The sequence below is a fragment of the Chiloscyllium plagiosum genome, unplaced genomic scaffold, assembly GCF_037043375.1.
Source record: "Chiloscyllium plagiosum isolate Xiang-an unplaced genomic scaffold, Cpla_swu_hap1 HiC_scaffold_2, whole genome shotgun sequence".
Taxonomy (NCBI): domain Eukaryota; kingdom Metazoa; phylum Chordata; class Chondrichthyes; order Orectolobiformes; family Hemiscylliidae; genus Chiloscyllium; species Chiloscyllium plagiosum.
In genome coordinates this window covers 165376420-165390765 of record NW_028270140.1, presented here as the reverse complement: position 1 = coordinate 165390765, position 14346 = coordinate 165376420, and the positions used below count along the sequence as shown (strand labels likewise).

Sequence of the window (14346 nt, the reverse complement as noted above, 5' to 3'; positions counted from 1 at the left end):
CTGTATTTGGTGTGTATGTGCGTGTGCGTGTATGTGCGTGCTTGTGTGAGTGTGCACGGCTTGTGAGTGAATGTGTGAGCAAGAGTGAGTGTGAGTGAGTGTGTGTGAGTGAGTGTGTGTGAGTGAGTGTGTGTGAGTGAGTGTGAGTGTGTGAGAGTGAGTGAGTGTGTGAGTCTGTGTGTGAGTGTGTGTGAAAGTGTGTGTGTCTGAGTGTGTGTGTCTAAGTGTGTGTGTATGTGTGTTTGTGTGTGTGAGTGTGTGTGGGTGTGAGCGTGTGTGTGTGTGTGAGAGAGAGTGGGTGTGTGTGTCTGAATGTGTGTGTCTGAGTGAGTGTGTGTGTGAGCGAGTGTGTGTGAGTGTATTTATGTGTGTGTGTGAGTGTGTGTGTGAGTGTTTGTGTGTGTGTGAGTGGGTGCGTGAGTTTGTGTGTGTGAGTGTGTGTATGAGTGTGTCTGAGTGTGTGTGTGAGAATGTGTCTGTGTGAGTGTGCATGAGTGTGAGAGTGTGTGAGGTGTGTCTGTGAGTGTCTGTGAGTGTGTGTGTGAGTGTGTGTGTGAGTGTGTGTGCGTGTGTGTGTGTAAGTGTGTGTGTGTGAGTGTGTGTGTGAGAGAGTGTGTGAGTGTCTGTGTGTGTGACTGTGTGTGCGTGAGTGTGTGTGTGTGAGTGTTTGTGTGTGTGTGTGTGAGTGTGTGTGCAAGTGAGTGTGCGAGTTTATGTGTCTGAGTGTATGAGTGTGTGTGTGTGAGTGTGTGTGTGTGAGAGTGAGTGTGTGTGTGAGCGTGAGTGTCTGTGTGAGAGAGTGTGTGTGAGTGTGTCTGAGAATGTGTGTCTGTGTGCATGTGGTGTGAGTGTGTGAGTGAGTGTGTGTGTAGTGTGTGTGTCTGAGTGTGTGTGTCTGAGTTTGTGTGTGTGTGAGTGTATCTGTGTGTGTGAGTGTGTGTATGTGTGTGTGTGTATGTGTATGCAAGTGAGTGAGTGTGAGTGTGTGTGTTTGAGTTTGTGTGTGTGTGTAAGTGTGTGTATGAGTGTGTGTGAGTGTGAGTATGGATGCGTGTGTGTGAGAGTGCCTGTTTGTGTGAGTGTGTCTGAGTGTATGAGTGTGTGAGTGTGTGTGTGTGTGTGTGTGTGAGTGTGTGTGTGTGTGAGAGTGAGTGTGTGTGTGAGCGTGAGTGTCTGTGTGAGAGAGAGTGTGTGAGTGTGTCTGAGAATGTGTGTCTGTGTGCGTGTGGTGTGAGTGTGTGAGTGAGTGTGTGTGTAGTGTGTGTGTCTGAGTGTGTGTGTCTGAGTTTGTGTGTGTGTGAGTGTGTCTGTGTGTGTGAGTGTGTGTATGTGTGTGTGTGTATGTGTATGCAAGTGAGTGAGTGTGAGTGTGTGTGTTTGAGTTTGTGTGTGTGTGTGAGTGTGTGTATGAGTGTGTGTGTGTGAGTGTGAGTATGGATGCGTGTGTGTGAGAGTGCCTGTTTGTGTGAGTGTGTCTGAGTGTATGAGTGTGTGAGTGTGTGTGTGTGTGTGAGAGTGAGTGTGTGTGTGAGCGTGAGTGTCTGTGTGAGCGTGAGTGTCTGTGTGAGAGAGAGTGTGTGAGTGTGTCTGAGAATGTGTGTCTGTGTGCGTGTGGTGTGAGTGTGTGAGTGAGTGTGTGTGTCTGAGTTTGTGTGTGTGTGAGTGTGTCTGTGTGTGTGAGTGTGTGTATGTGTGTGTGTATGTGTATGCAAGTGAGTGAGTGTGAGTGTGTGTGTTTGAGTTTGTGTGTGTGTGTAAGTGTGTGTATGAGTGTGTGTGTGTGAGTGTGAGTATGGATGCGTGTGTGTGAGAGTGCCTGTTTGTGTGAGTGTGTCTGAGTGTATGAGTGTGTGAGTGTGTGGGTGTGTGAGTGTGTGTGTGTGTGAGAGTGAGTGTGTGTGTGAGCGTGAGTGTCTGTGTGAGAGAGAGTGTGTGAGTGTGTCTGAGAATGTGTGTCTGTGTGCGTGTGGTGTGAGTGTGTGTGTAGTGTGTGTGTCTGAGTGTGTGTGTCTGAGTTTGTGTGTGTGTGAGTATGTCTGTGTGTGTGTATGTGTGTGTGTGTATGTATATGCAAGTGAGTGAGTGTGAGTGTGTGTGTTTGAGTTTGTGTGTGTGTGTGAGTGTGTGTATGAGTGTGTGTGTGTGAGTGTGAGTATGGATGCGTGTGTGTGAGAGTGCCTGTTTGTGTGAGTGTGTCTGTGTGTGTGAGTGTCTGTGTGCGTGAGTGTGTGTGCGAGTGTCTGTGTGTATGTGTATGCAAGTGAGTGAGTGTGAGTGTGTGTGTTTGAGTTTGTGTGTGTGTGTGAGTGTGTGTATGAGTGTGTGTGTGTGAGTGTGAGTATGGATGCGTGTGTGTGAGAGTGCCTGTTTGTGTGAGTGTGTCTGTGTGTGTGAGTGTCTGTGTGCGTGAGTGTGTGTGCGAGTGTCTGTGTGTATGTGTATTCGAGTGAGTGAGTGTGAGTGTCTGAGTTTGTGTGTGTGTGTGAGTGAGTTTAAGAGTGTGAGTGTGTGTGTGTGTGTCTGTGTGTGTGTATGTGTGTGTGAGTGTCTGTGTATGTGTGAGCGTGTGTGTGTTTGAGTGTGTGTGTGAGTGTGCGTATGTGTGAATGTGTGCGTGTGCGTCTCTGTGCGTGTGAGTGTGTGCGTGTGAGTGTGTGTGAGAGTCTGTGTGTGTGAGTGCGTGTGTGCTTGTGTGTGTGAGTGTGTGCGTGCGTGAGTGTGTGTGTGAGTGTGTGTGTGTTTGTGAGTGCGTGTGTGTGTCTGTGTGTATGTGTGAGTGTCTGTGTGTATGTGTGTGTGTGTGTGTATGTCTGTGTGCGTGTGTGTGTGTGTGTGTGAGTATGTGTGTGAGTGTGTTTGTGTGAGTGTGTGTTTGTGAGTGTGTGTCTGTGTGTGTGTGCGCGTGTGTGTGTGTCTGTGTGTGTGTGACTGTGTGTGAGTGTGTGTGTCTGAGTGTGTGGGTGTGTGAGTGAGTGTGTGTGAGTGTGTGTGTGAGTGTGCGTGTGAGTGTGTGTCTATGTATGGTGTGAGTGTGTGTGTCTGAGTGTGTGTGAGTGTGTGTGTGTGTGCATGCGTGTGAGTGTGTGTGTGCCTGTGAGCGTGTGTGTGAGTGTGTGTGTGTGTGTGAGTATGTGTGAGTGTATGTGAGTGAGTGTGTGTGAGTGTTTGTGAGTTTGTGTGTGTGAGTGTGCGTGTGAGTGTATGTGAGTGTGTGTGTGTGGATGAGGTGGGTGTGTGAGTGTGTGTCCATGTGAGTGAATGTGAGTATGTGTATGTGTGTGAGTATGTGTATGTGTGTGAGTGAGTGTGTGTGTGTGTGTCTGTGTGTGAGTGTGAGTGTGTGTTTGTGTGTGAGTGTGTGGGGGTGTGAGTGTGTGTGTGAGTGTGAGTTCTGTGTGTGAGTGAGTGTGTGTGTGAGTGTGGGAGGGTATGTGTGTGAGTGTGTGTGTTTGTGTGTGAGTGTGTGTGTGAGTGTGTGTGTGCGTGTGAGTGTGTGTGAGGGTATGTGTGAGTGTGGGTGAGTGTGTGTGTGTTTTTGTGTGTGAGTGTGTATGAGTGTGTGTGAGTGTGAGTGTGCGTGTGAGTGTGTGTGTGTGGTTGAGTGTGGTTGTGTGAGTGTGTGTATGTGAGTGTGTGTGATGTGAGTGTGTGTGTGAGTGTATGTGAGTGTGTGTGTGGATGAGTGTGGGTGTGTGAGTGTGTGCATGTGAGTGTGTGCATGTGGTTGAGTGTGGGTGTGTGAGTGTGTGTATATGTGTGTGTGAGTGTGTGGGGGGGTGTGTGTGTGAGTGTGAGTGTCTGTGTGTGAGTGAGTGTGTGTGTGGGTGAGTGAGTGTGTGTCCATGTGAGTGAATGTGAGTATGTGTATGTGTGTGAGTATGTGTATGTGTGTGAGTGAGTGTGTGTGTGTGTGTCTGTGTGTGAGTGTGAGTGTGTGTTTGTGTGTGAGTGTGTGGGGGTGTGAGTGTGTGTGTGAGTGTGAGTTCTGTGTGTGAGTGAGTGTGTGTGTGAGTGTGGGAGGGTATGTGTGTGAGTGTGTGTGTTTGTGTGTGAGTGTGTGTGTGAGTGTGTGTGTGCGTGTGAGTGTGTGTGAGGGTATGTGTGAGTGTGGGTGAGTGTGTGTGTGTTTTTGTGTGTGAGTGTGTATGAGTGTGTGTGAGTGTGAGTGTGCGTGTGAGTGTGTGTGTGTGGTTGAGTGTGGTTGTGTGAGTGTGTGTATGTGAGTGTGTGTGATGTGAGTGTGTGTGTGAGTGTATGTGAGTGTGTGTGTGGATGAGTGTGGGTGTGTGAGTGTGTGCATGTGAGTGTGTGCATGTGGTTGAGTGTGGGTGTGTGAGTGTGTGTATATGTGTGTGTGAGTGTGTGGGGGGGTGTGTGTGTGAGTGTGAGTGTCTGTGTGTGAGTGAGTGTGTGTGTGGGTGAGTGAGTGTGTGTGAGTGTATGTGTGAGTGTGGGTGAGTGTGTGTGTGTGTTTGTGTGTGTGTGTGTGTGTGAGTGTGTGTGTGTGTGAGTGCATGTGTGTGTGTGCGTGTGAGTGTAAGTGTGAGTGTGGGTGAGTGTGTGTGTATGTGTTTATGTGTGTGTGTGTGTGAGTGCGTGTGCGTGTGTGTGAGTGCGTGTCGGTGTGTGTGTGCGTGTGAGTGTGTGTGTGTGTGAGTGTGTGTGAGTATGTGTTTGTATCTGTGTGTGTGAGTGTGTGTCTGTGAGTGTGAGTGTGTGAATGTGTGTGTGTGCGTGTGTGTGTGAGTGTGTGTGTGTGAGTGTATGAGTGTGTGAGTGTGAGAGTGTGTGTCTGTGTGTGTGTGCCCGTGCGAGTGTGTGTGTGAGTGTATGTGTGTGAGAGTGTGTGTGTGTGTGTGTGAGAGTGTGTGTGTGTGAGTGTGTGTGTGTGTGTGTGCCCGTGCGAGTGTGTGAGTGTATGTGTGTGTGAGTGTGTGAGAGAGTGTGTGTGTGAGTGTGTGTGAGTATGTGTGAGTGTGTGTGAGTGTGTGTGTGTGACTGTGTGTGTGCGAGTGTGTGTGTGTCTGTGTGAGTGTGTCTGTGTGAGTGTGTGTGTGTGTGTGTGTGTGAGTGTGTGAGAGTGTGAGTCTGTGCCCAGTGCAGTACAGAGCCGTATCGAAGGGGGGTACTTGCTGAGTAACACATTGCACTCTCCGATAGGTCACTATCCTGCAGATCTCCGGCCCTTCCTCCCAAGTGGCCAATCCTGTCATGTTTTACCTGGATGGAACTCTCCGGAACGTCTCCATCTACACTTTCGGATACGCTCAGGGTATCACCCTGACCGATCCCATCGGTAAGAGCTCTCAATCCTGTACAAGATCCGCACATCCAGGAATGGGCAGATCCCAGTAACACTCAATGTCCTTCCTTCCCAGGTCAACACCAGTCCCTCTCGGAACGTTCCGGAGTCCTTGCATCGGTGAAATCCTTGGGGAACCTGCGAGTGGTGCAACTCCGCTCTCCGATCCAGGCAGGAGTGTGGGAAATTAGGTACCGAGCAGAAGGGATGCGAAGCCTCCGAATTATCGGTGAGTTCGTCAAAACGACAGACCCGATGTTCACCCGCCCCATCACAGAGCACTGTAACACCCGCCCCATCACAGAGCACTGTAACACCCGCCCCATCACAGAGCACTGTAACACCCGCCCCATCACAGAGCACTGTAACACGCACCCCATCACAGAGCACTGTAACACCCGCCCCATCACAGAGCACTGTAACACCCACCCCATCACAGAGCACTGTAACACCCGCCCCATCACAGAGCACTGTAACACCCGCCCCATCACAGAGCACTGTAACACCCGCCCCATCACAGAGCACTGTAACACACACCCCATCACAGAGCACTGTAACACCCGCCCCATCACAGAGCACTGTAACACCCGCCCCATCACAGAGCACTGTAACACCCGCCCCATCACAGAGCACTGTAACACCCGCCCCATCACAGAGCACTGTAACACCCGCCCCATCACAGAGCACTGTAACACCCGCCCCATCGCAGAGCACTGTAACACGCACCCCATCACAGAGCACTGTAACACCCGCCCCATCACAGAGCACTGTAACACCCACCCCATCACAGAGCACTGTAACACCCGCCCCATCACAGAGCACTGTAACACGCACCCCATCACAGATCACTGTAACAGGCACCCCATCACAGAGCACTGTAACACTCGCCCCATCACAGAGCACTGTAACACCCGCCCCATCACAGAGCACTGTAACACCCACCCCATCACAGAGCACTGTAACACCCACCCCATCACAGAGCACTGTAACACCCGCCCCATCGCAGAGCACTGTAACACCCGCCCCATCACAGAGCACTGTAACACCCGCCCCATCGCAGAGCACTGTAACACCCGCCCCATCGCAGAGCACTGTAACACCCGCCCCATCACAGAGCACTGTAACACCCGCCCCATCACAGAGCACTGTAACACCCGCCCCATCGCAGAGCACTGTAACACCCACCCCATCACAGAGCACTGTAACACCCACCCCATCGCAGAGCACTGTAACACCCGCCCCATCGCAGAGCACTGTAACACCCGCCCCATCACAGAGCACTGTAACACCCGCCCCATCACAGAGCACTGTAACACCCGCCCCATCGCAGAGCACTGTAACACCCACCCCAGCGCAGAGCACTGTAACACCCGCCCCATCACAGAGCACTGTAACACCCGCCCCATCGCAGAGCACTGTAACACCCACCCCAGCGCAGAGCACTGTAACACCCGCCCCATCACAGAGCACTGTAACACCCACCCCATCGCAGAGCACTGTAACACCCGCCCCATCACAGAGCACTGTAACACCCGCCCCATCGCAGAGCACTAACACCCGCCCCATCGCAGAGCACTGTAACACCCACCCCATCACAGAGCACTGTAACACCCACCCCATCGCAGAGCACTGTAACACCCGCCCCATCACAGAGCACTGTAACACCCGCCCCATCGCAGAGCACTAACACCCGCCCCATCACAGAGCACTGTAACACCCACCCCATCGCAGAGCACTGTAACACCCGCCCCATCACAGAGCACTGTAACACCCGCCCCATCGCAGAGCACTAACACCCGCCCCATCACAGAGCACTGTAACACCCGCCCCATCACAGAGCACTGTAACACCCACCCCATCGCAGAGCACTGTAACACCCACCCCATCACAGAGCACTAACACCCGCCCCATCACAGAGCATAGTAACACCCGCCCCATCACAGAGCACTGTAACACTCGCCCCATCACAGAGCACTGTAACACCCGCCCCATCACAGAGCACTGTAACACCCGCCCCATCGCAGAGCACTAACACCCACCCCATCGCAGAGCACTGTAACACCCACCCCATCACAGAGCACTAACACCCGCCCCATCACAGAGCACTGTAACACCCGCCCCATCACAGAGCACTGTAACACCCGCCCCATCACAGAGCGTTGTAACACCCGCCCCATCACAGATCACTGTAACACCCGCCCCATCACAGAGCACTGTAACACCCGCCCCATCACAGAGCACTGTAACACCCGCCCCATCACAGAGCACTGTAACACACACCCCATCACAGAGCACTGTAACACCCGCCCCATCACAGAGCACTGTAACACCCGCCCCATCACAGAGCATAGTAACACCCACCCCATCACAGAGCACTGTAACACCCGCCCCATCACAGAGCGTTGTAACACCTGCCCCATCACAGAGCACTGTAACACCCGCCCCATCACAGAGCATAGTAACACCCGCCCCATCGCAGAGCACTGTAACACCCGCCCCATCACAGAGCACTGTAACACCCACCCCATCACAGAGCACCGTAACACCCACCCCATCACAGAGCACTGTAACACCCGCCCCATCACAGAGCACCGTAACACCCACCCCATCACAGAGCACTGTAACACCCGCCCCATCACAGATCACTGTAACACCCGCCCCATCACAGAGCACTGTAACACCCACCCCATCACAGAGCACTATAACAGGCACCCCATCACAGAGCACTGTAACACCCACCCCATCACAGAGCACTATAACACCCGCCCCATCGCAGAGCACTGTAACTCCCACCCCATCACAGAGCACTGTCACACCCACCCCATCACAGAGCACTGTAACACCCACCCCATCACAGAGCACTATAACACCCGCCCCATCGCAGAGCACTGTAACTCCCACCCCATCACAGAGCACTGTCACACCCACCCCATCACAGAGCACTATAACAGGCACCCCATCACAGAGCACTGTAACACCCACCCCATCACAGAGCACTATAACAGGCACCCCATCACAGAGCACTGTAACACCCACCCCATCACAGAGCACTGTAACAGGCACCCCATCACAGAGCACTGTAACAGGCACCCCATCACAGAGCACTATAACAGGCACCCCATCACAGAGCACTATAACACCCGCCCCATCGCAGAGCACTGTAACTCCCACCCCATCACAGAGCACTGTCACACCCACCCCATCACAGAGCACTGTAACACCCACCCCATCACAGAGCACTATAACACCCGCCCCATCGCAGAGCACTGTAACTCCCACCCCATCACAGAGCACTGTCACACCCACCCCATCACAGAGCACTATAACAGGCACCCCATCACAGAGCATTGTAACACCCACCCCATCACAGAGCACTGTAACAGGCACCCCATCACAGAGCACTGTAACTCCCACCCCATCACAGAGCACTGTAACTCCCACCCCATCACAGATCACTGTAACACCCGCCCCATCACAGAGCACTATAACACCCGCCCCATCGCAGAGCAAAGTAACACCCGCCCCATCACAGAGCACTATAACACCCGCCCCATCGCAGAGCAAAGTAACACCCGCCCCATCACAGAGCACTGTAACACCCGCCCCATCACAGAGCACTGTAACACCCGCCCCATCACAGAGCACTGTAACGCCCACCCCATCACAGAGCACTATAACACCCACCCCATCACAGAGCACTGTAACACCCGCCCCATCGCAGAGCACTGTAACACCCACCCCATTGCAGAGCACTGTAACAGGCACCCCATCACAGAGCACTGTAACACCCACCCCATCACAGAACACTATAACACCCGCCCCATCACAGAGCACTATAACACCCACCCCATCACAGAGCACTATAACACCCGCCCCATCACAGAGCACTGTAACACCCGCCCCATCACAGAGCATAGTAACACCCGCCCCATCGCAGAGCACTGTAACACCCGCCCCATCACAGAGCACTGTAACACGCACCCCATCACAGAGCACTGTAACACCCACCCCATCACAGAGCACTGTAACACCCACCCCATCACAGAGCACTGTAACACCCACCCCATCACAGAGTACTGTAACACACACCCCATCGCAGAGCACTGTAACACCCACCCCATCGCAGAGCACTGTAACAGGCACCCCATCACAGAGCACTGTAACACCCACCCCAACACAGAGCACTGTAACACCCGCCCCATCACAGAGCACTGTAACACCCGCCCCATCACAGAGCACTGTAACACCCGCCCCATCACAGAGCACTATAACACCCGCCCCATCACAGAGCACTGTAACACCCGCCCCATCACAGAGCACTATAACACCCACCCCATCACAGAGCACTGTAACACCCCCCCATCACAGAGCACTGTAACACCCGCCCCATCACAGAGCACTATAACACCCACCCCATCACAGAGCACTATAACACCCACCCCATCACAGAGCACTGTAACACCCCCCCATCACAGAGCACTGTAACACCCGCCCCATCACAGAGCACTATAACACCCACCCCATCACAGAGCACTGTAACACCCAACATATCACACAGCACTGTAACACCCACCCCATCACAGAGCACTGTAACACCCCCCCATCACAGAGCACTGTAACACCCGCCCCATCACAGAGCACTATAACACCCACCCCATCACAGAGCACTGTAACACCCAACATATCACACAGCACTGTAACACGCACCCCATCACAGAGCACTGTAACACCCACCCCATCACAGAGCACTGTAACACCCACCCCATCACAGAGCACTGTAACACCCGCCCCATCACAGAGCACTGTAACACCCGCCCCATCACAGAGCACTGTAACACCCGCCCCATCACAGAGCACTGTAACACCCACCCCATCGCAGAGCATTGTAACAGGCACCCCATCACAGAGCAGTGTAACACCCACCCCATCACAGAGCACTGTAACACCCGCCCCATCACAGAGCACTGTAACACCTACCCCATCACAGAGCACTATAACACCCGCCCCATCACAGAGCACTGTAACACCCGCCCCATCACAGAGCACTGTAACACCCGCCCCATCACAGAGCACTGTAACACCCGCCCCATCACAGAGCACTGTAACACCCGCCCCATCACAGGGCACTATAACACCCACCCCATCACAGAGCACTGTAACACCCGCCCCATCACAGAGCACTGTAACACCCACCCCATCACAGAGCACTGTAACACCCGCCCCATCACAGAGCACTGTAACACGCACCCCATCACAGAGCACTGTAACACCCACCCCATCACAGAGCACTGTAACACCCGCCCCATCACAGAGCACTGTAACGCCCACCCCATCACAGAGCACTATAACACCCACCCCATCACAGAGCACTGTAACACCTGCCCCATCACAGAGCACTGTAACACCCACCCCATCACAGAGCACTGTAACACCCGCCCCATCACAGAGCACTGTAACACCCGCCCCATCACAGGGCACTGTAACACCCGCCCCATCACAGAGCACTGTAACACCCGCCCCATCGCAGAGCACTGTAACACCCACCCCATCACAGAGCACTGTAACACACACCCCATCACAGAGCACTGTAACACACACCCCATCACAGAGAACTGTAACACCCACCCCATCACAGAGCACTGTAACACGCACCCCATCACAGAGCACTGTAACACCCACCCCATCACAGAGCACTGTAACACACACCCCATCACAGAGAACTGTAACACCCACCCCATCACAGAGCACTGTAACACCCGCCCCATCACAGAGCACTGTAACACCCGCCCCATCACAGAGCACTGTAACACCCGCCCCATCACAGAGCACTGTAACACCCGCCCCATCACAGAGCACTGTAACACCCACCCCATCACAGAGCACTGTAACACACACCCCATCACAGAGCACTGTAACACACACCCCATCACAGAGCATCGTAACACCCGCCCCATCACAGAGCACTGTAACACCCGCCCCATCACAGAGCACTGTAACACCCGCCCCATCACAGAGCACTGTAACACCCGCCCCATCACAGAGCACCGTAACACGCACCCCATCACAGAGCACTGTAACACACACCCCATCACAGAGCATCGTAACACCCGCCCCATCACAGAGCACTGTAACACCCGCCCCATCTCAGAGCACTGTAACACCCGCCCCATCACAGAGCACTGTAACACCCGCCCCATCACAGAGCACTGTAACACACACCCCATCACAGAGCATCGTAACACCCGCCCCATCACAGAGCACTGTAACACCCGCCCCATCACAGAGCACTGTAACACCCGCCCCATCACAGAGCACCGTAACACGCACCCCATCACAGAGCACTGTAACACACACCCCATCACAGAGCATCGTAACACCCGCCCCATCACAGAGCACTGTAACACCCGCCCCATCACAGAGCACTGTAACACCCGCCCCATCACAGAGCACTGTAACACCCGCCCCATCACAGAGCACTGTAACACCCGCCCCATCACAGAGCACTGTAACACCCGCCCCATCGCAGAGCACTGTAACACCCGCCCCATCGCAGAGCACTGTAACACCCGCCCCATCACAGAGCACTGTAACACCCGCCCCATCGCAGAGCACTGTAACACCCGCCCCATCGCAGAGCACTGTAACACCCGCCCCATCACAGAGCACTGTAACACCTGCCCCATCACAGAGCACTGTAACACCCGCCCCATCGCAGAGCACTGTAACACCCACCCCATCACAGAGCACTGTAACACCCACCCCATCGCAGAGCACTGTAACACCCGCCCCATCGCAGAGCACTGTAACACCCGCCCCATCACAGAGCACTGTAACACCCGCCCCATCACAGAGCACTGTAACACCCGCCCCATCACAGAGCACTGTAACACCCGCACCATCACAGAGCACTGTAACACCCACCCGATCACAGAGCACTGTAACACCCGCCCCATCACAGAGCACTGTAACACGCGCCCCATCGCAGAGCACTGTAACACTCGCCCCATCACAGAGCACTGTAACACCCACCCCATCACAGAGCACTGTAACACCCACCCCATCACAGAGCAATAACACCCGCCCCATCACAGAGCACTGTAACACCCGCCCCATCGCAGAGCACTGTAACACCCGCCCCATCACAGAGCACTGTAACACCCGCCCCATCGCAGAGCACTGTAACACCCACCCCAGCGCAGAGCACTGTAACACCCGCCCCATCACAGAGCACTGTAACACCCGCCCCATCGCAGAGCACTGTAACACCCACCGCAGCGCAGAGCACTGTAACACCCGCCCCATCACAGAGCACTGTAACACCCACCCCATCGCAGAGCACTGTAACACCCGCCCCATCACAGAGCACTGTAACACCCGCCCCATCGCAGAGCACTAACACCCACCCCATCGCAGAGCACTGTAACACCCACCCCATCACAGAGCACTAACACCCGCCCCATCACAGAGCATAGTAACACCCGCCCCATCACAGAGCACTGTAACACTCGCCCCATCACAGAGCACTGTAACACCCGCCCCATCACAGAGCACTGTAACACCCGCCCCATCGCAGAGCACTAACACCCACCCAATCGCAGAGCACTGTAACACTCACCCCATCACAGAGCACTAACACCCGCCCCATCACAGAGCACTGTAACACCCGCCCCATCACAGAGCACTGTAACACCCGCCCCATCACAGAGCGTTGTAACACCCGCCCCATCACAGATCACTGTAACACCCGCCCCATCACAGAGCACTGTAACACCCGCCCCATCACAGAGCACTGTAACACCCGCCCCATCACAGAGCACTGTAACACACACCCCATCACAGAGCACTGTAACACCCGCCCCATCACAGAGCACTGTAACACCCGCCCCATCACAGAGCATAGTAACACCCACCCCATCACAGAGCACTGTAACACCCGCCCCATCACAGAGCGTTGTAACACCTGCCCCATCACAGATCACTGTAACACCCGCCCCATCACAGAGCACTGTAACACCCGCCCCATCACAGAGCACTGTAACACCCACCCCATCACAGAGCACTAACACCCGCCCCATCACAGAGCACTGTAACACCCGCCCCATCACAGAGCACTGTAACACCCGCCCCATCACAGAGCGTTGTAACACCCGCCCCATCACAGATCACTGTAACACCCGCCCCATCACAGAGCACTGTAACACCCGCCCCATCACAGAGCACTGTAACACCCGCCCCATCACAGAGCACTGTAACACACACCCCATCACAGAGCACTGTAACACCCGCCCCATCACAGAGCACTGTAACACCCGCCCCATCACAGAGCATAGTAACACCCACCCCATCACAGAGCACTGTAACACCCGCCCCATCACAGAGCGTTGTAACACCTGCCCCATCACAGATCACTGTAACACCCGCCCCATCACAGAGCACTGTAACACCCGCCCCATCGCAGAGCACTGTAACACCCACCCCATCCCAGAGCACCGTAACACCCGCCCCATCACAGAGCACTGTAACACCCGCCCCATCGCAGAGCACTGTAACACCCGCCCCATCACAGAGCACTGTAACACCCACCCCATCACAGAGCACCGTAACACCCACCCCATCACAGAGCACTGTAACACCCGCCCCATCACAGAGCACCGTAACACCCACCCCATCACAGAGCACTGTAACACCCGCCCCATCACAGATCACTGTAACACCCGCCCCATCACAGAGCACTGTAACACCCACCCCATCACAGAGCACTATAACAGGCACCCCATCACAGAGCACTGTAACACCCACCCCATCACAGAGCACTATAACACCCGCCCCATCGCAGAGCACTGTAACTCCCACCCCATCACAGAGCACTGTCACACCCACCCCATCACAGAGCACTGTAACACCCACCCCATCACAGAGCACTATAACACCCGCCCCATCGCAGAGCACTGTAACTCCCACCCCATCACAGAGCACTGTCACACCCACCCCATCACAGAGCACTATAACAGGCACCCCATCACAGAGCACTGTAACACCCACCC

At 54.5% G+C, this 14346-nt stretch overlaps 1 protein-coding gene across 1 annotated transcript in view; it reads left to right on the top strand.

Moving 5' to 3' along the window:
* The window catches only part of LOC148152049 (von Willebrand factor A domain-containing protein 7-like), a 165838-nt gene that overhangs the window by 94070 nt on the left and 57422 nt on the right, over positions 1-14346 (top strand). Inside the window, exons 11-12 of the mRNA XM_087994199.1 lie at positions 5161-5296; positions 5379-5531. Coding sequence (XP_087850325.1) covers positions 5161-5296; positions 5379-5531 — 289 coding nt within the window. The remainder of the gene's footprint in view (positions 1-5160; positions 5297-5378; positions 5532-14346) is intronic.